The sequence below is a fragment of the Styela clava genome, chromosome 6 (assembly GCF_964204865.1).
Source record: "Styela clava chromosome 6, kaStyClav1.hap1.2, whole genome shotgun sequence".
Taxonomy (NCBI): domain Eukaryota; kingdom Metazoa; phylum Chordata; class Ascidiacea; order Stolidobranchia; family Styelidae; genus Styela; species Styela clava.
Genome location: NC_135255.1, coordinates 8,535,809 through 8,558,304, shown reverse-complemented (window position 1 = coordinate 8,558,304; position 22,496 = coordinate 8,535,809). Strand labels below are relative to the sequence as shown.

The 22,496-nt window shown below is 34.0% G+C and overlaps 1 protein-coding gene across 1 annotated transcript; it reads left to right on the top strand.

The window, feature by feature from the left end:
* Positions 1–8,669: 8,669 nt before the first annotated feature.
* Positions 8,670–18,939, top strand: LOC120331298 (uncharacterized). Its single transcript, XM_039398369.2, has 19 exons — positions 8,670–8,793; positions 9,067–9,196; positions 9,471–9,636; positions 9,970–10,146; positions 10,283–10,438; positions 10,755–10,895; positions 10,985–11,087; positions 11,489–11,703; positions 11,797–11,920; positions 14,630–14,801; positions 14,884–15,043; positions 16,126–16,288; positions 16,405–16,538; positions 16,965–17,093; positions 17,168–17,346; positions 17,693–17,885; positions 17,956–18,117; positions 18,467–18,701; positions 18,785–18,939. Exons 1-19 carry the CDS (start codon positions 8,766–8,768, stop codon positions 18,874–18,876), a joined length of 2,859 nt encoding a protein of 952 aa, XP_039254303.2. The 5' UTR covers positions 8,670–8,765; the 3' UTR covers positions 18,877–18,939.
* The last annotated feature ends 3,557 nt before the right edge of the window (positions 18,940–22,496 follow it).

Below are 22,496 nucleotides of genomic sequence, written 5' to 3'. Positions count from 1 at the left end.
ACTTGAGGAGAAAAGCAATTTTTACATTAACAACAACAATTTAGCAGAACGGTCCATATGTACATTTCGTGTACAATAAAGAAGCGGTGGTCCTGAATATTGGTAATATTTTTGATGTAGCCGGAAAACCATGGGTATTTTCGCTCGTTCTCATTTAGCCGAAAATGATAGCTACCAATATAGAAGAGCATAGAATTTCCAATTTTTGTTGGAAAGATTAGAACAGAGTCCTCAATTGACGTTTTTGTGTTTGTATCATGTTTAATCCCCACTAGGAATGGTTCATTTTTAAACTAGCATACTGTATGAAAAATAGATAAATTACGTGAAATTAACATTAATGTATGAACACTAAATAATACAACATGTACAATATAAATGATCTAAATATATAAACTTCGATTTCAAAACGTGATAATATTTTGTGAAATATACACCGATTAAAATTTTGAACAAATAAATCAGTTATTTTTAAAAGCGTACGCAACATTATATTGTGATGCCAAAATCTCTTAATGAGTATACTATTGTATTTCAACCCTTTCAAACAACTCACTGCATTATGCATGCGGGGGAAAATGACAATTTGAATTTTTATGACCTCTACTGATAGAGACATATTCTATAAATTTGGTAAAAAATATTTTCATTTTTTTACATTCCTTGAAATTAACGATTATGAGCTACAAAAACAAATTTCGTGACATTTTGGGAATTTCCTAGAATATCAAAAAACAACGTGAATTGCAAATGAAACTCATCTTTAGGGTCTGCTTTTGGAATTTTTTGAATATATTTGAGTTGTTTATGTTATATTGGGAAATATTTTACATATGAAATTTGGTAATGACATTAAACAATTGCGATTTTTTTCAGTAACCGAAATCTTCATCTCAAACGTTTATGAAGCAAAAGCAGTAAGAGTTAGTCTGTGCACTAATTGAATGGTTAATGCACTCAGAAAGTCAATGCGCTTAGTGTAATCGGTACCAACACCCTTCCAAAATACTGGAGTAAATGTACCAGTGCATGACATGACTATTCGCTCGCATTCCAGACAACTAATTAACAGAAATCCACGCATGAGATGAAATTCCAATTAATATTTATACATATATATTGTAATTTTATAACATGTATTGTTCAGCTTATCATATCATATCGTGTTACCTATATATATACACTATTTTTAAATTGTTCTGATCAATTCTCGATATATGCATGTATCAATCGTGCATGTGCAATTATATGGATTTTTGTAGATTACAGGAAACACACTCTGGAAAATACAATGCTCAATTTCAGAAACATCTCGCGGTATTAACCGTCTTGTCAAGGCTGAACACGTACACGGCTTGCGTTTAGTAAGGAAATCATTTACAGAATACCAAATAAGCATTTTTGCTAGCCGCAGTCTACATGTGACCCAATATACTCAATAGTTTGAGTTTATCTAAAAGCATCTGACTACACGGGCGGAAGCAGCAGCACGGCTGAATTAAGAATATACCATTCGATTTTTATCTCGTTCTTGCAAATGGGTTTCGGCTTGCATTTTAGGATTAGGTAAATGCTTTGAATTGATACCAAATTTGCGATCGTGTTACCGGTCGTTCGCTTTGTTCCACAATTTTCATTACTTTAAAATCTGTCAGGGATTACTAAACAAATGAGTTCTTCTTATCCATTTTGACGCTTCGGAAATGCTCTGCATAAAGATACACCCAAGACTGATCGCTGGTCTGTATTGTTACATTGTTAAACTTTTTGACTTGAATTTGACAATTTTGTTGAAATTTTAAATTTGATATTTTATTCTGATTCAGATCTATGTTCAATGTTGAATTTTGTTTAATGAACTATTACCATTTTATTCTTAAAAACCTTGATCAAAACTTAAATAAAATAATAATATTCATTCACGCAAAAGTATATATATGATTAGGGAGAAATGTATAAATATTAAAAAATGCTTAATTATGTGTAATTTATGCGTATTCGTGCTAAACATATATTTTAGCAGATAACGTTAATGGTATTACTTTCACAAGTTGAATTTATATTTTTTTTTTATTAGGGTATATATTTCCGAGGTTCACATCACGTTTTGTCTAAAAAATTGGGTGCGTTTCAAGACGCATGAAAACAAACAATACAAAAATAGGGTGAACGGCCCCGTTCGTAATAAAAGATACAAAGTCCACTTCGAGTCACATCCTGTGATTTTCGATTCAATTTTTTTGTAGGAGCAAAACACGATTTTACTTTTACAGTACAAACAAATACAAAATGAAAAATGATATTTTAATCTCAAATCATTCGATTTACCAATTATATATAAGGGTCATACATGAGTCGTAGATCAAGAATGAGTATTAATTGTTGCGTCATAATTACAACCTCTCACTGCTAATTTTTCAAACGCTAACTTATCATCAGTTCGTTGAGTATGGTTGATGATTTCAATTTTCCTGACATCAGAAAACTTCGTAACCCCGATTTGACACTTTGTAAATTGAATTGTAATGATTTCGTTAGGTTAACCCAGCGATAATATGATGTCTTAATTAAACCTGTCTTAAACGAAATATTGACAACTAGTTTAATAGGTCACCTTCTAGCATTCAGTATTTACACGTGATGTCTCATTAAAAAAGTTTCGTTTAAGTTTCGTTGTATTGGTAATCTTTCTGTAAATCTTGACATATAAGAGAATCGAGAAGATAAATTTTGACTTACCAATATTTTTAATAGCATATGTGTTTCATAATGCTCGAAAAAAAAATTTGCGAGCTATTTAAATAAATGTAAGTGAACTGTACTTCACCCGTTTACGACGTTATTTTAGTTCAATCATGGATAACGGGAGTAAAGCACGGACGAAAAGCACGTATTTGTTTCGTCCTAATTCTGTACAGTGTACCAAAAAAGAGATGACTCCTTCATCACTTCGTTAATTAACGACTCATTGTACATAAATATATAATTCATTTTAACAGTAATTTATGTACCGTGAAATACAGGTAAAATTTTTCGCTTTTCTGGAAAGGAAAATTTTTCATTGTTATTATCACTCTGTTGTAATAAACATGGAATCCCAATTGGTCAAGTGGAATTGGGGGAACTGGCACGTTCTTTATACATTGCATAGATAAGGGTATTATACTTCACATTTCACAACAACTTTTGCGCCTCAAGAGTTCTCATTAACTAGCTCAAGCATGAATACGGTACATGCTCAGATTAGATTCGATAAATTTTGCTGACATTTTTTCAAGAATTTGTGAATAATTATTTGCATTTCACTGAGAATGATCAAAATTAATTTTTTGATATTTTGCTTTCGTTTGATCGTGAAACTTTTCTCCTTGGCTCCTGGTTTCTAGTCTAAAATAGAAAATATAGAATAACCAAATCGGGATTTCCACCAAGGCGAACCCCTAATAAATGACCGCAATCTCATGCCGATGATCTCTTCTCAAATCAAATTTTATTTAATGATGACGTCATATTCTTTTTATACAAAGTCAACCTTGCAGGATTCGTGAGTTTGAAACGTGACTCATGATAAGTTTTTTTTGTATGCTTATAAATAATTGCTAAGTTTTAACAATTGGAATAAATTATTTCTCTATTCTGCCTGGATTATTAATTTGTAAAATGCTAATGTATTTGGTAAAATAGAAATGTACCCGCATGCAGAAAACGTCTTTGTGCGTACCTATGCCGAACGTAAAAGATTTGCGTCATTCTGGAAACGTTTCAGTATCTTCTCAAGTCTGGATTATTGTTCGGAATAAATATGAAGAGGAATCTCGAAAACATTGTTGTTAGTGCGAAAATCGCTCAATGCAGTGGTTCCCATCCTTTTTGTCGCTAAATTTCTCGTTTTGTCTATTTTGGACATCTTTATTTCCCCCTCTTTAGGCAGTCTATTTTCATTATTTTGATCTGTGATGGGTCCCAAGAGTGTTACGGACTCCGGTTTTTGCACTGTTTGAATAGTGTATAGTATATCCATCAATACGCATTAAATAACGATAAATAAACAAACAATATTTGTGAGACTACAACAAATACAAAATGACATTTCCGCCCCAGGAATTGAATGAACTATCATGTCATCAGAATGGGCATTCACGGTACTTTTCGTGAATATTTTCCTTTGAACTGGATGTACTCTCCCCTTCACTTAATAAATCGTGATTGAGCCGAAATTTTCACGGGTCACGAAATGAATTCTGTTTCGGCGAGTTTTCACATGGATCAATTCATATGAAACGATTCAATGTTTGATTTTGTTCAAAATCAGGAATCAAATGTGACGCCATTGCGTCAGCTTCAGTATTTTATTTTTGAAAAATGTTCGAGTAATAATAAAAATCAATTTTGAAAAAAAATAATACAATTTCCTTGAAAAAAATGGAGAATGGAAAGCGAAACAAGCAAAAACGAATCTTGCCCTTTATACGACGTAAACGCTTTTACGACGTTACGCACGATGTAGATTATCCGAATTTAAGCCCAAAAAGGCCTGGTTTCCATTAGATGCTTCATTTGAGATTAAGAAGCTGAAAATATAGCGTTAAACCTCGACGACGCCTACTTTTTTGCACGGGGAACTTTCAAACTCTCAAATTCAATCACGATTTAAATGTAGGTGGGTGCAGCCATTTTTATCGATTATATAAAGGATTTTGAGTCACTTTCAACGCGACGCAATTATAAAAAATACGTTTCCCAGTAACGTCTGGAAATTTTTACTCCGTGTATTATTTTTTAATATGTCATTTTATTTAAGAATAAATAATTTGGTTTCTCGTATATTGCTTTTCTCATATCAAATGGGTGATCTTTCCTTTGACATTTTTTATACGAATCTTAACCACGCCTTTCGTTTCAAGGCCTTCGCATATATTTAACGAGTTACTCTTTATGACAGGACAGTAATTATTCCGATACACTCTTGGTAAGGTGGAGGCATGGGATTTCAACTCGAGGTATGTAACCTCAACCTGTGATAATACAGTCAAGGCTGACACTTCAATGGCTAGTCCATCGCAGTCAGAGAGTGCAAATCTCATATATATTATTAAGCAAATCATACGGTATGCAACGAAGATGATGAAATTCTAAAGTTTTATGTATGACGCACGATCGGAAAAAACACTTTTCTTTGGGATTCAAATATTTTATTTGCCTTACAAAACAGAAGAATATATTTTAACACATTATTGAATCATTGAAACAATTTTGATTCGATATATAAGACAATTTATAACAAACTTTACTTTGAAAGTTTTAATATGAAAACGAGAAAAGTAGGAACAAAAAATTGCATAAATGTATTTTGTATTGTGATGATTGAAGTTATTTTCTCTACAATAGCATATCTCATCGCCATTTTTCGGATGTATTTATAACTTCACTTACAATGTAATTGTTCGATTTTAGATTAACCTAATTGACTATTGTGCTATAGAATCTCATATAAAGATAAGAGAGAGAGAGAGAGAGAGACAGTCAAAGTCAATACTATGATACATTTGATTCAAATAAAAAATATTTGAATACTTATTGTTTGGTCGTTATTTGTGAGGGTCAATATGCAAGACCGGTTAGGTCACCGTGGCTCCTGCCCTTGGAAAATTCTACTTATATAGCTGCCATCCGTGCCCTATGATACCACAAACTAAATTTTGCAATATCAAAATAGACATGAGAAAATATTTGACATCATGGTCTGAAGCAAATCGATTAATTATTTTTATGAATGAAATTTTGAATACCAGTGACCTCAGTAAATAAACCAGATCGGTACAAAGCGTAGTTTTACATGGAACCAATGATATTTCATTCATAAAAAATTTTAATATGTACCGGTCATTCAATATTTGTCGAACATTTTTATGTAATATTTTTTGTTAGTTTTGAACAAATCTCAACAGGACAACCACCCGAACAAATATCCCTTTACTGCTGTAAAATTCGGTTATATTTACCGGTATTTGGGAGTTAACTGGAACATTTAAATTATACGGTACTATTATTTGTATTTTCATCACTATTACATCATACTAATTCAAAACAAATTTTTCGATTTTTGGGGGCGTTTCAAAAATATTAAAATCAGTAAACTATAATTTCTAACGGAAATAAATATACAGAGGTCTGTAGAGCGCTTTATTATTTTGTTTGTCCAACAAGGGACGATATTTGCTGATCAACCGCGCAACAACCCTTTTCTTGTTATTGCGGTCGCCTGATTACTTTTTGGTGCGTTGAACCTGTCCATTTCTGTGATTGGGCACGTTTTTACGTAGAATGTACACTCAAAAAGCACCTGTCATGTTATAAAAGTCCGCTTCGAAGCTCGTCTGCCATATGCGACTCAGATTTGAAAATGACAGCAATGTAGATAATATATGATTGTTGTTTATGAATTCTCTTTAATCACTGTATTCCCCTGAGATAGAAATAAATGATAAAGCAAAAAGAAGATACGAAATTCAAAAGAGGTGGAAGATATATTATCCCCATTTATAACGTATATTTTAGATTTATTGTCCCGTGGTTAATGACCTAATTGGGATCTTTTCATACCGTTCTTCAAATCAGTTGCCAATGTTCATTCGTTTTTATTTTGGCTCATTTAACTTTGTAAAACGATAAATAGTAGGGAATATTGATTTTGAATATCTGCGAAATATTTCCACTGATCGTGTAGCAAAACGTTATAATAACATTACCATATATCAATAGTGCAATTGCAAAACATGATATGATTAAGCTTGAAACTGTGTTGTAAGCTTTGAATACTATATGCTTTTGCTTTGCCAATTGCGATAATTAAAATTTGAAATTCGATGAGAAAATATGACCCTCCTCTTTTGGTTATTCGATACCGCTTTTGTGCGAATCCAGCTTAAAAACATGACTAGACTGGAGCAAAAATTACTAAGGCTCATTATCTTGATAAAAATGTTGAAATCGTGGAAATTGGAGATTCATGACACGCTTATATATATATATCATGTACATAAACTACGTTGGTCATAAAGGCACTCCATCACAAATGGAATTCTTTTGGGTCCATCTCGAATCAGAATTGAAACATACTCCTGCAGTCCATACTATGTTGTGCGTGAATAAAGTATACTATCTGAATAGGCTCATTTGTTTAAAAAAGTGAATTACAAATTTTCTCTTGATATCCAAAAATTTATGATTTGAACAAAGGAGGTAAAAAACACAAATTTATTATAAGACTTTATATTTTTAATCATAAATATAATAAAACATAATTTTTACAAAAATTGGGTCGATCAATTTTTTTTTTTAATATTGAAGAATTTGTTCACATCGTACATTGCACTCAAATGAGAAATTTACATCTTAGACGTGGCTTTTGTTGCAGCTGGAATAGCTACATAACCAAATAAAGGAATTGACAACAGTGGAAAATAGCTACTAATTTACAAGTTTTTAAAGAGTCTTTTAAAGATTTCATGTCATTGTGGGTCAAATAAAAGAAAACAAATAGAGTTTTAAATTTTAAAGTTCCATCTCATGTAGCCAGTTATCATGTAAACACAGGTTAAACAATGAATTGAATAAAACATGTTACAAAAAGCTTTTGAACACGTTGATTCGCGCAATATGATCTACTTACGCTAAAACATCTGGCTGATTTAAAGATACCGGTAGCATTATAGAAAGAGGTTTACTACAGAAGGTTATAGTTATATCTGTTTTTATTATTGTAGTAACACATAGTTGCCAGTTTAGTAGTTTACCTTATTCCGATATTTCGAGCTTTACCTCCAGAAATATACTTACAAAGTTGCTCAAAATAATCGAATATTTTTTATTACATTCAAACTTATTTATATGGCGTATGTATGATTGTAAGAATAGTCAAATTAATTTCACTCAAAACAATCGTTATTTTGGTTCCATTACATTTGAACCCACGTACATTTGAACCCATGACAATTGCACCTGTATGCTGTTGTACCTATGATTTTTTTGTTTTGTTTTACGGATAGTTGAACCCATACTAACCCTAACCCATGGGTTTTAGCACCCGCATATGGATTGAACCCGTTGATATACACATGGGTTCAAATGTACGGTCACCGTTATTTTGAGTATTTGGGTTGTGAAGATTAGACCAAAAACACGCTCCATTTAATTTCTGATAAATATAGAAAAACAGAAAATGAATCAAAACAGTGATAATTGATATTTATTTACATTATAAATATAATTTATTCAAGTATATACTATTTTGTGCAAGTTTCTATTAAACATACCTAAATTCAAAATTTGCTTGATATTCCAGTTTCGAAAAATATTTTTCAGAATGCATTCGAAATGTGAAATACTCGATTTTTTGTTCAATTTTCTAACACGGGAATTACTTATATTGTACTTATGCCAGTTATGTATAAAAAATGCGTTTCCGATACAAAAAATATCGGTATAATATATAACGATATTCTCGTTATAAAAATGTAGTTTTATTGGTAAAATTGAGAAGACCAACATATTTTCCTACTGGCATTTTTCTGATTCAAAAATGTATGCGCTTTTGTTTGTTATGATAATTATCACTTCAATGTGTTTTCAAGTGAATCGTGAATAGGTAATTTAAACTTGACTGAATTGTTGACCTTGTGAGATATTTCAGTTAAGTAAAATAGACGTAAATAAGAAGGGGATTTTTAACAGGTGCTTTATATATTAGAAAAAATCATTAAGGCATGGATGAGCCACTGATGTTTGATAATGGTGAGTTTTGTGTGTTAAATTGGAATTTGTGTGTGTGTGTAAGAGATGTAGTTTGTTACCTGTTTTCAAATGTTTAAATTTTGTTAATAATAATCAACAATTTAATGGTAAGTTTTGTATGTAAAATTGAGAGGATAAGAATGTATGTGTGTGTGTGCAAGAGATGTAGTATATTACAGACCCCAAATATTAAATTTTCACTTTGAGTTGTATTTTCTCTGCTTATCTCACTTGAGTTACCCGATTTTCAGCCTTTTTGAATTTTTGTTTCAGAAACATTGGACGTCGATGAATTTTTATACGATGTATCTCTGCATCTCAGAAGAAGGGACATACGCACGTTACTTGTGTATTTGGGTATGCCCGATAAAGATATCGAAGAATTACTTGCGGAAAACACCAGGTTTGTGTAGCTGATTATTTTGTTGAATGTATATCAAAAACTAAAAAGTATGGATAAAGGTATATAGAGTGGTTGTGACTGGCAAACATGGTGCCTCTCATACTTTTATCGTAGGCACATTCAACAACTAAACTAGCTCTTTACAGTTGATTTTATTTTTCAAAAGATCTATAACTTGTCAAATATAGTTTTATTCAAATAGTACCCTTTGTGGGTACTTTGTGTTTATAATTTAACATCACTTTATAATTTAATATTATTATCAATTTTGCAGAAAAACGAGAGGAAAAGAGCGCGGAATGTTGACATCCAACGGTCTCGTTGTTGATGGAGGTTCTGTAATAAATTTTCTTGAACAACGAAAGCGAGCGATTAAAGCTTGGTGGTTTTATGCAGCAAATACAAACTTGAGAGCAACGCCAGCACAACAGAATGTTAAGGTAAGTATTATCAGAAATTTATCATAAAATTTACATTTTCGTAATGTTATCAGCGGAGGAATATAGGAAAGACAACTGATGTACGTTGCATTTATTATCACTCGTTTTTGAATATTGGAAAACGAATAAATTATTTGTTGTTAATTATTATTTGGGAGTTTTTTTAGACTTTTTATTTTTAAATACACGAATTAAATAACGGCTTTTTGTGCAAAATACGTATTTGAAAATTCAGGAAACCTAGGCCTATTGTTTGAGAATACATACAAAACCAGATGGGTTGAAGTTCATAGAAAATAGGATTTTGTATTGATACTAATGCTTCTGTTATAGATTGTGGAATCAAGGACGACATCATTGCCAGAAATTAAAGAAGAAAAGGAAGGATATTTAGTGTCACAATTGAAGAAAGATGAGCATGGGAATGTGGTGAACTTCATGAAGTCAAATACAAATACAGTAAAACGCCCGGAAATATCAATTTCCGTTGACGAATCAGAAAATCCACAGGTATAGGATTAGATTATTTTCAATTGTTGTCAATAAATAGGCCAACTTCAAAAACGTTGAGTGTTACAGCGGTAACATATCGACATCCACATGAAATGGAATATGCCAAAATCGAACGAATTTGACTATTTTACAGGTTTCAGTGACTGCCACTCCTCCGCCAATCACAACACAGTCTTTGTTCCCGCCCGTAATCGATTCCGAAATTCCGGGAACCCCACCAATGAGGAAAGAGGAGCAACATCAACATCGCGTAATTGAGGTTCCCGCGCATCTTCCTGATCTAAATGAGGTGAATCAAGTTATAATTATTGTCTCAACACTTCGCTATTCTTCAATGCTTCTCTCAGATATAAATTGTTGTTATTTTTTCCTAGTGTGATAAAAAATAATTTGATACTTGAGAGCAAATTTGAAAATTCGTCGATGTCGATTCGTCGTCGATTTTCACTTAAACATTCAAAGTGACTTGAATCATTTAAATGAAAATAACTCACCCGATCTATTTGCCAGTTAAAACTCAGTAATTGACTCGAAACTGCATTAAACTGAGTAATTGACTCGATTTGGGTCTTGAATTGTAAAACTGTTGTATGCTTCATTGTCAGGTTAACGATTCGGCGTCGCAAACACAAAATAAAAATGCAAGTTCCAATCAATCCAACAGAAGATTGAAGTGGGGTAAAGATCATGAACTGCAGCATGATGCGAGTAATGTAACAGTTAGTGAAACCGGAGTAACATTAGAGGTATTCGTATATTGCAGAGCAAATTACTTGCTAACTGTACCACAAAATTGAAAAACTTTTTCACAAAAAAATATTTTTTAATTTCAAAGGAACTTTTACGTAAACTATGGAGGTGTTTACAATCATGTGGATTATCAAGAGTTGTCGATGAATTGCAACAGAGGTGGATGATTAGAGTTGACACTAAACATAGTACGTCGTAAGATTCTTTCGAAAAGGAAATTACATTAAATCATACTACCGGTGTTTAGTAAAGTAGGCTACCACTATGCATCAACCTAAATGTAGATGTATATATATGTGCATTATTGCATTGACATATATTTATGACTAACAAACCGAAAAATAAAATTTATGTATACCACATTTGAAAATAAGGAACAATATTATCTTAGATTGTAGATTATTCGATTTGAAAACAAAACATTTTTTTGGATTTTGTCATTTTTGAAGACTTTGTAAGTCAAATATTTTAAAAACTGAAAAAAAAATTATATTAATAATCTCTATTTAAAAAAGCCGTATATTTATAAAAAAAATAGGCACGATCTAAGCATTTCCCCATTGAAGTGAAAACCTTTGAAACCTTTCAGGAAAAGCGGACATGTTTCCAAAAATGACGTGGGGGACACCACCGCCCCCTCAGACACCATTTACGTATCCACCCTACAAAAGAATCGGACATATGGCAGTAATGGGGGCACCGATGGCGATTGAAACAAGACCGCTAGAAAATTTCCGAGTTGAAAAACTTGCGATGACTTCATCAATGGACACGCCTCGAGGGAACGGGGACACTTCAAGCGCGGTGAGTTATTTACTCTTTTAGAGCCCTCTTTAGTATTCAGGGTAATGCCCTTGGTAACTTTTACAAACACCTACATGGCAAAATATATTATAGGGGAAAACGTCTCGTCCATCTGCTCGTTCAGTGATTTCGTCTTTGGACAACGTGAGTGTGGCAACGTCGTTTCCTGCCCGTGACGCATGGAAGATGAGAACAGATACAGTGAGAAGACGTGGAGGTATGAATTCACCCAAAAATTTCAGTCCATCACAAAAATCTCGTAATATGAGGTGGTATTATTAATAAGAAATATCGGTTCATATTTTAATCAGATTTCTGAATTAATCGATTTAATTTTAAAAAATAAAAATAAAATAACTTACAATTTTTTTAGGAAAAACGTAACCAGACGTTAATTGTCATTTTACTACCTTTCGCTCCTACAGAAGTCGAATTTGTTTTTTTTCATTATTAGTGACTAATAATTTCCGTGCGACTCATGGTTCGGAAATTCAGCTGTGGGTAGAAAACATCGTCATAAATCCAATATGTAATCGGAATTTATTACACACTACTGACGCACGCTATAAAATTGTAAATTTGTACACTGAACGTTTGTTGTTTCATGCTTCTAATGAAGCAAAATTACTATCATTTATAGCAGAAGCAATTAATTACTAAAAACAAATTCTAAATTCAATAAATAATTTTAAATTCATAAATATCTCATCTGAATCTAAAAATTCGAAGCAAATTTAGAGGCATTAAATTAATTTTATTCGCTAATATTTATACCTTTATATTTAATGTAAATCTTATTCAATGACTGGGAAAGTTTAGTAAATTTGTTGATTTTTCATTTCAATGTGAGAATCTCTCGCACTTTCCTAAAGTTATCTTGAAAAAGTGATTTCATAAAATCATTTTCTCAAAAGTATCATAAGAGGAGAATGGAGAAGCATAAATATTTCTATTTGTGTTATGATTTATTTATCCTAGAAAAGGGTTTCCCCAATATTCACAAATGGTTAGTCAACAAAAAATCGAAATTTATTCTGATGGTTTTTGAGTGATGCAATTTAGTCACCCAAAATACTTTTATTTTTATTATTTATTTTGATTCAAAAGAAAACAAAAAGAAGGAAACATATGCAGCTTTTCACGTTTAGAACATGAAAATCATTGATTTAGGGTTTGAAATTTCATCATTCTGTCGGTTGAATTCGTGAAATCATTCAAAACATATGGCACTTGTCTTATCGTCAGGACGTTATTTCCTTCCCAGGAATTTTGAAATGGCTTACATTCTCATGTCTTATAAACAAATATTATTCGAAATATCTTTTTATTAAAATAATACCTATTACGAGAAGCTATGACCATATTTAGCGTTTTGTGACCACCCGGTTAAAATATGACGATAACACAATCTAATGTGGATTGTCTTAGAATTATTTATACCATATTCTCTTTTTTTACAAATTCTTTTCTTAAAATAAACGTTGCTAGGGAACAATGACGTCATCTACCTTGTAATCAAATGTCCGGGTCTGCTTTTATATAGCGCACGTCACGACAATAGTTGCTTAAGAATGGGTAGACAATCGAATGAGTATGATAAGTTTAAGTAAGATGATAATATTTGTACGAGATAATACGCCATTATTCTCGGTCCGGTGTATTCTAGGTGTAAAGCGAAAATGACGAAATCTTAACGTCACTTTTGTATACACAGTGCGTGCTTCCATATCTCACAAATCGGGAATTTATCTGAATGGTATTATCCTTGGCAATAATATAGACCAAATGTGATCGGTAAACGTTTAATACCCTGAAACCCACACAAAATCATGTTCCTAGGCAACGTATTTTGTTAATGGAAGGCTAAGTAGCTTGAGTACATTGTGAAAGCAAACTAACGGAAGCTAAAAGCAGGAGCAAAAATTTTATGATGTAAGCCTGCTTTCAGACTGCAGACTTAAATATAGATTTATTGAGCCAAAAAGCTTTGCTTTGCGTCAATGATTAAATGCAAACTATTGTTTAGTGAAAACAATCTTCAGCGCCTTGGTAACTATAAAATAGCATTCTTACAGTATGTGTTTTACTTGTGTATGTGTTTTATTGTGATTTCATCTTTTTTTTCATCAAGTGCCCATTCTATCGTTTGTAAATAAGACAAAAGTAAAGCGAAGACGTAAATACTCGACACGACAGAACGACAGTGTCATTCCTTTTATTTGCATTTGGCAGTGCTTCCAATTCAATTTGACCGAATTTGTTAAATACTTAAGCCAGAAAAGCATTCTGTGAGAAAGAGTGGATTAAAAAATGTATAGTTATATATGATTCAATATTCTGAAAGTTGGTATGATTTTGTACTCATAGAGTTTCAAAAAAAAAAACGTGTTGAGTGCGAATTTCATTGTCATTGGCCTTTACGTTAAAAATTGCTAGCAGGTTGAATGCGGATTCAATGTGAACGCACACTTTTCCTGTATCAAAAAATACTCGATAAATGATAAGGTGGGGCATTCTATTATTAGACACGAAATGGACATACAGATCGTTTTGTTATTAGGCTGTTGTTGTTAGAATTCTTCTTTTTGTTGTTATGGAATTATCGCTTTTCTCATTACCTTTTAGACCAATTGCTTTAAAATTTTCAGGGGTTGAAGATTGTTTTTTCGCTAGAAGGAAATTATTTTTTTCGAAAATTTATGTGGAAATTTCTTTACTAGGAAATTTTATTTTATTTTTATGAGTGTGTGTGATGACGTCATCAGAATGGAAAGTTGCACACTTTGGGGCGGTCATGTCTTTACGATCTATAGCGGTCATGTCTTTACGAAATATAGCATGTTTCCTCCTTTGTGAATGCTCTTTTTTGATAAAAATGTTCACGTTAAAATAAATCCAAAATGCATTAAATTGATTTTATATTCAGCATCGCTGACAGCACATATTCTTGTCGACCAAGTCGTTCTTCCTGCACATCTGGTCGCAGCATGGGGCTCGAGTCTTCACGTGACTCCGTACCAAATGAGAGAGAAAGCCGCAAGAGTATTTCTTGGTTACGTCACTCGAGATGGGAGAGATTTATGCAGGGCAGTTGACAGGTGTGATTTATGCCAATCTTAACAAAAATAGAACAAAATTTCCAGAGGATTTCTGCTATTTACCATCTTTTATAATCTTTAGAATTGAGAGAATCCGTGGTCTTGTCGTTGAAAATGCAGTGAAGCGTATCGTTAATGGGAGTCTTTCCTCTTCTATAATCGACACTGTTGGTTCGGAACTCGTAATCCAATGCAGATGTCTGTATCCAGAGACCGTAGAACAATTATGGCTGTGGTATCAGGTAGGGCTGGGCGTTTCGAAATACTGTTTCGAAACACGGATATGTCCAAATCGGTTCCATTACATTTGAACCCACGTACATTTGAACCCATGGCAATTGCACCTGTATGCTATTGCACCTATGGAATTTTTTTTGTTTCACGGATAGTTAAACCTATACTAACCCTAACCCATGGGTTTTAGCACCCGCATATAGATTGAACCCGTGGATATACGCATGGGTTCAAATGTACATGGGTTCAAATGTACGGTCACCGTCCAAATCTAATTTAATATCTTAATTCGTAACTCTCGAATATCGTGCTTTGTGATAGGAATACTGAATATTGCGTAAACGTCCTAACATTCCGGCCACGTTACTTCATGTTATGTTTCATCATAATTGAATCTTTTTTTCTGAACTAACGTATATCCCCGTAAGCAAAAGAAAATGAATGCCCGTAGTAGCACAAAAGTCAACTAATGCCTGTAACAATAATTGTGGTGGAATTTCGCTGTCGATGTCAAGCTGATCATAAAGATCTGTAGCATCGGATATGAGATTAGGGCAGGGTCGGATTTAAACGCGGAGAGGCCCCGTGGGTGATAAAGATGTCATGTTTTACTGCCTGTGACAAACGTGTGTTTCGTTTCGATTTCGAAACACCAGTGTTTCGAAAATACCCAGCCCTGGTATCACCACTGTCATTACTATCACATTATTGCCCATTTAAACCTTCTTTGACTCGATTCGGAACAAAATATTAGGCAATAAAATATCTGAATACCGATAAAAAATAGGACGTTTTTTACATGAGATCACTGATATATTTTGACTGCAAGAAAAATGAATATCAACGAAATATGTACGTATGCCCGACACCTTTATCGCCTCGAATGACGTCACATTTTGCATGGGTGTTATATTGGAATTTTAAGCTGAATTGATCGTCAACTATTTAAGCAATCTAGTCACACTCTAACAAGCTCACATTAATAATAAACAACATATTACAATAATAAACTCCTTATTGGTTAACAATTTCTCAGTCGCCCACCGTGTGTCGAGTTGGAAATAACACTTTTTAAAAATTTGATATTTAGAGTGGGCAACTACGTGAAAGTATGCAGGCCGGTCTTGTAACAAAGCGCGTGCGCCATGCATGCTCAGTCGAGCAACTGCAACTTCGCGTGTACATTGCAGAAGAAGAATACAGACGAGCACTAGGGTTATTGAGACGAAAGCCGATGCCAAACACTAAAACAGGTGTGTTTGAATGTGCTTATCGAAAGAAGATTTTAAAATGCTCGTAAAATCATTACAGCTTCTAAAATAAATAATAGGGCAAATGATATATTTTAGTAGCTTGAGTTTCGTTGCAGGTCGATATCACGTGACATCTGGCTCGGGAGGAGTGGCCGGAGGGAACAGTGGACTAAGTCGTCCGCAACGACAGGCATTGTCATCTGTTACAAAATATCTGAAGCTTCCGGCACCTTCACCTAGCAAAGGAATGGTGAGATGACATAATTAAAGAATGTACAATAAAACGAGCATATTATTTGGAAATGAAATTGAAGTTTATGGAATGAATATTAAAAAATGGAAGCATAAATTGTTCAAATCTTGAATAAGACGTGTCAGTCTCAATATTCAAATTGTATAACTTAAGTGATCGTGAACAAACTGTACCGTATGATATACTAGTTACTAGTATATTATATGCGCGGTCTATTGGGAACACGGTCTGTGTTTATCTTATACGATAACTGGAAATTAAAAAAAAAAACTTTCAAATGGTTTCGCGCCAGAATTAAAGTGAAGTTTAAATATGAAAGTTTGTATTTTATTTTCAACGCATTTTATTTCATAACATGTTACAAATATTATTATAACGTCATAAAACGGTGTTTAAATACTATTTTATTATATTTGATTACAGCCCAATGCTTACCTAGGATCACTCTCGTTCCCGCCACCAGGGAGCGGTGGCTTTGATACCGAGATGAGAGCAAAAACTGTCATCTTCGGTGGGAAGCGAACGAAATCTAATCGAGCCCTGGTTGATAAGGTATATTTCCGAAAAAGTGTACTAATTTTATTAAAAGGTTTTCCAGAAACTTCGATGGATATTTTGATTTTTAGATTTTAAATAAGGAAGTCCAATCCCTTAGGCAAAGGGTTCGTATGTGTGAAGATGAATGGTGCGAGTTTGCAGCACGTGACTTGGCCATCATGCTTCGAAGTGCACGCAACGTCATGCAACGTAGGATCACTGGCGTTTCCACACAACAGCAACTCACGCCGAGGTGTACATCAATTAGGTAAGATACTTGTGCCTTGGGCGTACCGTAATCGTGACGGTACTTCTGATGTATGAGTACCAAAATGGCGGACACCGGAACGTAGTATGTGTACCAGGTTAGGGCATAATTTTATTCCAATTATTCCTTATTTTAGTTGTATTACAAGTTCGGGGACTGGCCAAGTGACTCCCGTAGTTTTTGTACCTAAAATTATGGCCGAACCTGGTACACATCCTACTGGTACGTTCCGTCTTGGTACGCATACTTCAGGATACCATCATGACAGTGTATTGCATAGGTAATAAATTAGTCATTTAGATTAGCTAGTCAAATAGAGTTGATTGATTTAAACTATCATTTTCAGCCTTCTTCGTGCTCTTCATAAAGCATTGATGTTTCGCGCGGGGCAGCACAGTGCCGCAGCGACACCAAGAGGTATATCAGGATCGGCCAGTATTCTCAACGTTCATAGCAGCATATCTCTTCATCCAAGCGAAGTTGCATTTTCCAATCACGACCTCGTGACGACATCTGATGATGATGAAATAATTGTCAAGGTATTTTTGCTTCAAATTCGCCATTTCTAGATCTAATTTCAACAATGAACTGGGTTATACTATGTCCTAGGCAAGAAAGCAAGAAGAACGAGATTTCGCATCTGCTTTTGCACACTTTGCAGACTTGGTTTCAGAATTGTCATCATGCAGAAGATTAGTTCAAGAAAAAATTATATCAAGATTAACAACAAATCCAACAGTTGCACACTCAAAACAGTTGTACTTAACTAAGGTAAGTTGGAAATAAGAGGTATTTATCACAGTCGACGGAACTGCCGGTAGCATACTGTACTCTGCGCCCACGTCAAGCCCTGTCCTCTCTCGAGGTGTGATCACTTGAACAAGAAAAATACCAACAATATGAAGCGCAACAACACGTGGTACAAATGGGACAAGTGGGACACGTGGTAAAAGGGGAACGCGACATTTTGGAGACACCGCGACAGGGGGCGGTCAAGCGTGGCGAAATAAACTGAAAAATGAATTTTAGACAAAATTTAGAGAATTTAGGAGGAATTCAACGGGATTCTACATTTTGTGTACAATTAGCATCTTTTTAACGGTGACTATCTATTTCACAGGACATTTACATGCTAACAGAAAGATGGAGAATACTTGTTTCAAAAAATTTCAATATTGAACACGATCTGACCGTTCAGTTATTATCCAGGCAAATATTGCACGAACCTTCCATGTCTGCAGTCATTCCTCCGGATCTTCAAGAGCAGTTTCCCGGATTCATTGGTCTTCTTCCTGCAACATTTCAAGTCGCTGACGAAGTGCTAGAAAAACTGCAGGATGTGTTGACAAGTGGATGTAAGCACGAAATTTTTTTTTTTTTTTGAGCAGAGAGGGTATTTTGAAGCTTTCTTATATGTAAACTTTTGTTTTCATTGCAGATGGTTCAAGTGTCGCTGCATCTATGGTATATCCGTCAATAACTGGAGCTAATGGCCAACAGCAAACCATATCTGTGCGTGTTGTTGTGTAACGTCAACTGATGTATGATGATAAATATGCATATATATACATATAAAACGTTCTGAGTTGAGGCGAAGATTGAATATTTTATTAAATAGAAAATTTTACAATGCAAATGCTTTTCGATTGTTTTACACCCTTTTGTGGATATAAGGAAACAGTTGGTCTAAACCAGTGATTCTCAAACTAGGGTTTGAGAGCCGCATGCGGCTCTCAACAACGTTCCCTGCGGCTCCCGTTAATGTTTTAAAAATTAATTATTTTCAAAGAAAATTTTTCATTGAAAACTAATCATTGACTCGAAATTAAAATGCTGAAGTCTATTAGTTAGTCGAATGGATTCCCCCGTGTTTATTTGCGTAGCGTTGACTAACCTACAAGATACAATAGTGACGCAACAGTGAGCGTTTTCGCGGACACTCGGACATTTTTCACTGGAAAGATTTCAGACATGGCTGTAATCATTGGCTTGCTTTCGTGGATTTTCAGTTTGTGTCGCATTTCCAGATCTTATGTATAAATCAAATAACTCAATGATTATTTTAATTTCTAGAGCATTTTAATTTTGTTCCAGCAATCGAAAATAGTCCCGAAAAATCTGGCGATCATCTCAAGCAGCTACTGCACCTTGCATCATCCACGATTACGACCCGTTTTGATAAACTTATTAGAAATCAAAGCCTAATTAAATCAAATCAAAAAATCGAAAAATTTTTCGAATTGAATAATTTGAATAATTTTTTAAACATAACAGGGATCCAGAACGTCGGAGGCCGATAGTCCATTTGGAAATTAATAGAAACATTGAAAAGTCGGCAATAAAGCGTTTTTTAATGGTTAATTTTATCATAATGGCTGATTGTCATTGTCACCGCGATCGTTTTGGCGGCGATATCCTAAAGTTGGTATTCTATATTTCCGCCCTTCTCGTTTTTGCAAGAATAAGCGGTCGCCAAAGATCGAAATTCCATATTTCTAGTATACCCTTGCGTTCTCATCAGCGACAGCTGTTGAATACATTTAAGGACTGATTTCAAAACCAAATTAATTCTATTCTGAGTTTTATCCTCTGCCTTGGATTCGATCTTCCTTATCACCGCTTGTAAATTAACCGTGTCTGTTTCAAGTGAACGGTAACCGAGATGCAGATATTTATTATAATGATAATTGAGTTTCTCATGCTTTTCTATGGTGTTCGTGTTATTTTAGTATTAGATAGATCAGGGGTGGGCAAATTACGGCCCGCGGGCTGGATCCGGCCCACCGGGGTGTTTCATCCGGCCCACTTGTGCCCGCTGAAATTATGACCATAGTTTTTAGGAATATAAATATCCGTTGAAAATATCGATGATATAAATTGAAACTGATCGTCGGCTAAAGTAAATACCATAATTCATCGCGTATTGCAAGCACCTGAATATGGTGTGCAAAAATCATCCATCCGAAACATTTAAGTCATTAAAAAAACTCAAGCTCTTGATATATCAGCATTTGGGCCTGCAAATTTTTTCGTGCGTTTGTGAATGCCCCAACATATGTTCTTTCCTTTTGTCTAGTCTAGTACAACGATTCCCAAAGTGGGGGCAAAAGAGATAAGAAACGGGGCGATAGAATTGCGCATTCTCGGTGATTTAAATTAAGTTTAAAACACCAATTGTTTTCCTGACGTGGGTATTTAAGCCGAGAACATCGAAATTATGTCGGTAAACTAAATTATCTCGAAATTTTCAATAGGAAACTATTGCTTAGTCCAGTGGTTCCCAAACATTTTGTTTGTGAGGCGCCAGTTTATTGCATTAGAGTTATTATGCTTTTACTTTATCGTATTAAATTGTACTCAGACATTGGGATTTTGCAAACGGTGATATCCTAAAATTATCTTTTAAACCAAAGATCAGATTGTAGTATTTCAGAATAGTGAAATTTTCATTTATTGTAACTCGGCGCAACGGCGATTCACCTTGAAAATAATTGAATAAATATCGCGAGACAATTTTAATGCTCGTATCGGCCATGAACTAAATATTTTACGCAACAGAAAATCATCATCGGTGACAAAGTCGGCAATTTTAATGAATGTCGTGAGCGCGACGACTCGTTTCCCCTGTAAATGTACTGAAAATATAGTCACCGCAAGTCATCTGGCATTTTTGACGAAGTAAAATTGTTGGTTCCTTCATTTCTAACATCATATTTGATGGCAGAAAAGAGTCAAATCAAATAATGATGATGATTTTAGATTGCACCTGACTAAAATTCCTCCATCTTATTAACAACATCAAGTACCATGCTATTTCTTAATTGATTCGCAATAAATTTGTTTGTAACTTGATGTTTTGTTGTAGTTTTTTGGGGCGATGATAACGTTAAAAGTACAGTATGGTACTTAAATTATTCTGTCTGTACTCATGACATTTTCGATGTTCTTCCAACGCTAATATTTCAATGTTATTTACTATATCCCCTGTTGCAAATACCTGATGCTTTACATCACTTAAACGTGATTAGTGAAACGGGAAGGCGATTGACTAATGACTGATAGACTTGCGAGTTGCGAATTTCAAATAAACCGTTTTTGATCATATTGAGTTTTAGTCATCCGGCCCAGTAATCAAGTCTATTATCCGCATCCGGTCCACTCAGGAAAGTAATTGCTCACCCCTGAGATAGATGAACCTAGCAAATTTACGAATGCGTGAATCCTGCAAGAAAATAGCGATTAAATAAATTGTCAATAAAGGCATTCCTAGGCTTTTGTGCCTAATAGAGTGTCAGACTCTAATTATACCTAATTATTTCAAGTTTTAACGTTTTTTTTTAACAAAACAACACCCCGATGGTTATTATAGCTAAAATACTTACTCAGTAATGCTCAATTTTCTTTACGGAATTTGCAAATTCAGCACTTCACTTGATGATTTTGATTATATCATGCCTTATGGCTTAATTATTACTGCCCAAATGCTTCAAAATTTAACAATTGTAATCATTTTCGATGATAATAGACGCAACAATTTGTGAACGAGTCAGTGTGCATTGTTACAACGAGATTCACGATTGATTTTACGTTCTACTCTTGGCTCAACGGCCATGCATGGTCGAGTAAAATGTTTACATATTCGAAAAATTACTTGGCAAAGGATGGAAGGGATCACTAAAGAGCTAATACAAAGTGCTTTAAAGGGAGTAGGACATGACATTTCTTATCTGGTTACAACTTAATGAATGTTTTCCATACAAGTAACTCATACCAGCTTTTGGAAAAACTTTTGGTCATTTTTTAAATCGATGCTATTTACATAACTAGAGTGTTTTAACGACCTAAAATCGCATTTTTCACAATGAAACGCCGAAATGTCATTTTAACATTTAATTTTAAGCAACTTTATGTTCGGTAATGCAAGAAATGGCTAATGACATGTCACCAAGCATGCCGAGTTTAAATCTGGGAAATTTATTTTAAATACCTAATCTGGTTTGACGTTTCTAAATTTACGGAACGGTCGGTACGTTTTTTTTTTGCAAAACGATGAATTGAAAGGATATCATAAGTGCAAAAATAAGCATATAACACCATAACGCAAAGACAAATTTTTCTTATTTTTTTCATAGCGAGCGCCATTGGGAAAT